At 27.1% G+C, this 1,578-nt stretch overlaps 1 protein-coding gene across 1 annotated transcript; it reads right to left on the reverse strand.

Moving 5' to 3' along the window:
* Window positions 1-247: 247 nt before the first annotated feature.
* Window positions 248-1,094, reverse strand: LOC119609622 (troponin C). Its single transcript, XM_037964466.1, has 3 exons — window positions 913-1,094; window positions 383-800; window positions 248-320 (listed from the first exon to the last, which is right to left on the reverse strand). The coding sequence occupies exons 1-3, from the start codon at window positions 913-915 to the stop codon at window positions 292-294; spliced, it is 450 nt and encodes a 149-aa protein (XP_037820394.1). The 5' UTR covers window positions 916-1,094; the 3' UTR covers window positions 248-291.
* Between the last annotated feature and the right edge of the window lie 484 nt (window positions 1,095-1,578).

Raw genomic sequence — 1,578 nt, forward strand, 5'->3', positions numbered from 1 at the left:
ACTGTTAAATAATTTAAGAAAATCATAAATTACTCAATACTTGGGGGGTAAACGCAAAGAATTTAGACAAATTATTAATGACTAAAAATCCACTTTAACCAAAAATGTTGTTTCTTTAGTTTTTCTTAAATTTATTTTTTTAAGTAAATTATGTATTGTTTATTTAACAATTAAAATAATTTATTTGTAGACAAATTTTGTACATAATTAAAAAAACAAGAAACAAATAAAAATATTGTTAAGGAAATTTTGATTTTCAAATAAAATTTATTTTTCTTTAAATTTAAATAACTAATCGCCAGTCATCATTTCCATAAATTCTAAAAAAAGAGAAAATAATTATTAAGAAGAGAAGGGAAATAATGAAAAATTTTCCAAATACCATCAAAATCCACAGTGCCCGAACCATCGGTATCAATTTCGGCTATAATACCATCCAAATCACTTGAGGATAATTTATCATCTAAGGCAGCTAAGATTTCTTTAAGGGTGGAAGTGGTAATATAACCATTACCCTCACGATCATACAAACGAAAGGCTTCTTTCAATTCCTTTTGTATGGCCTCAGCATCTTCTTCCTCTAGGAAATGGGCGGCTATATTACAAAAGCCATCAAAGTTAACTTTACCCGTATCTTCGGGATCATTTTCATCGATTAATTCCTGCAGTTCACTTTCCTCAAACATTTGACCCATACTGTTGAGTATGGTCTTGAGACGCAGACATTCTATAAAACCGGTTTTTTGGGTATCGAACATTTGAAATGCTTTACGCATTATATCCATTTTCTCATCATCTTCCTAATGTTTAAATTTGTTATATAATGAAAATAAAATCATTTTTTTTTTTTTAAAAATTATAACTTTTTAAAAATTTCTTTAAAAATTTTATTAAATTTTTTTTAAAATTTACCATTTTGTTTTTTTCTCAATATTAAATTTCGAATTAGAAATTTAAAACTCTTTTTTCTTGCAAAAACTTCACCACTTTTCACCACAAATTTAAAGATTTCCCCAGAAACCACACACCACTACTACTTCCACTGCGTTTGAGTTTCATTAATAAACTAAAATATAAAATTTTGAAAATTTGTATATTTATAATATTACATTTTGGTTTTTGTTGTTAATTGTGTTTCGTTTCAAGTAGTGGAATTTCTCGTTGATTGCAATTTACCTACCGACCTCTCTGAAAAAAAGAAAATTCAAACATTCATTCCTTTAGTATCTCATCATCATCATCAGCAGCAACAACATTAACTCACAAAACCATCCATCCATTCGTACTACTATATATATATACAACAGGTCCACTCCCATCCCTTTCTTGCATTAGACATTTTTCCATTATTCGCCATCATTGAATCGTTTTTATTATATTAACACATACTACTTGTATATATTTTTCTAATATTTTTTTTGTCGGTTTGCTGGTACTTAGAAGTGTTCACATTGGAATTCTATTTTTTTTTTTTTCTTAATTTTTTTTTATATTTTCACAAAAAATATCAAAAAAGTTCTAACTGTTCTTCATTATAGCATCAACATCATCAGTGTGGCATCAAAGATCAAATGAAAC

This window comes from Lucilia sericata, unplaced genomic scaffold (assembly GCF_015586225.1).
Source record: "Lucilia sericata isolate MDLA Ls3-8-SP2 unplaced genomic scaffold, ASM1558622v1 Contig001020F_arrow, whole genome shotgun sequence".
Lineage (NCBI taxonomy): Eukaryota > Metazoa > Arthropoda > Insecta > Diptera > Calliphoridae > Lucilia > Lucilia sericata.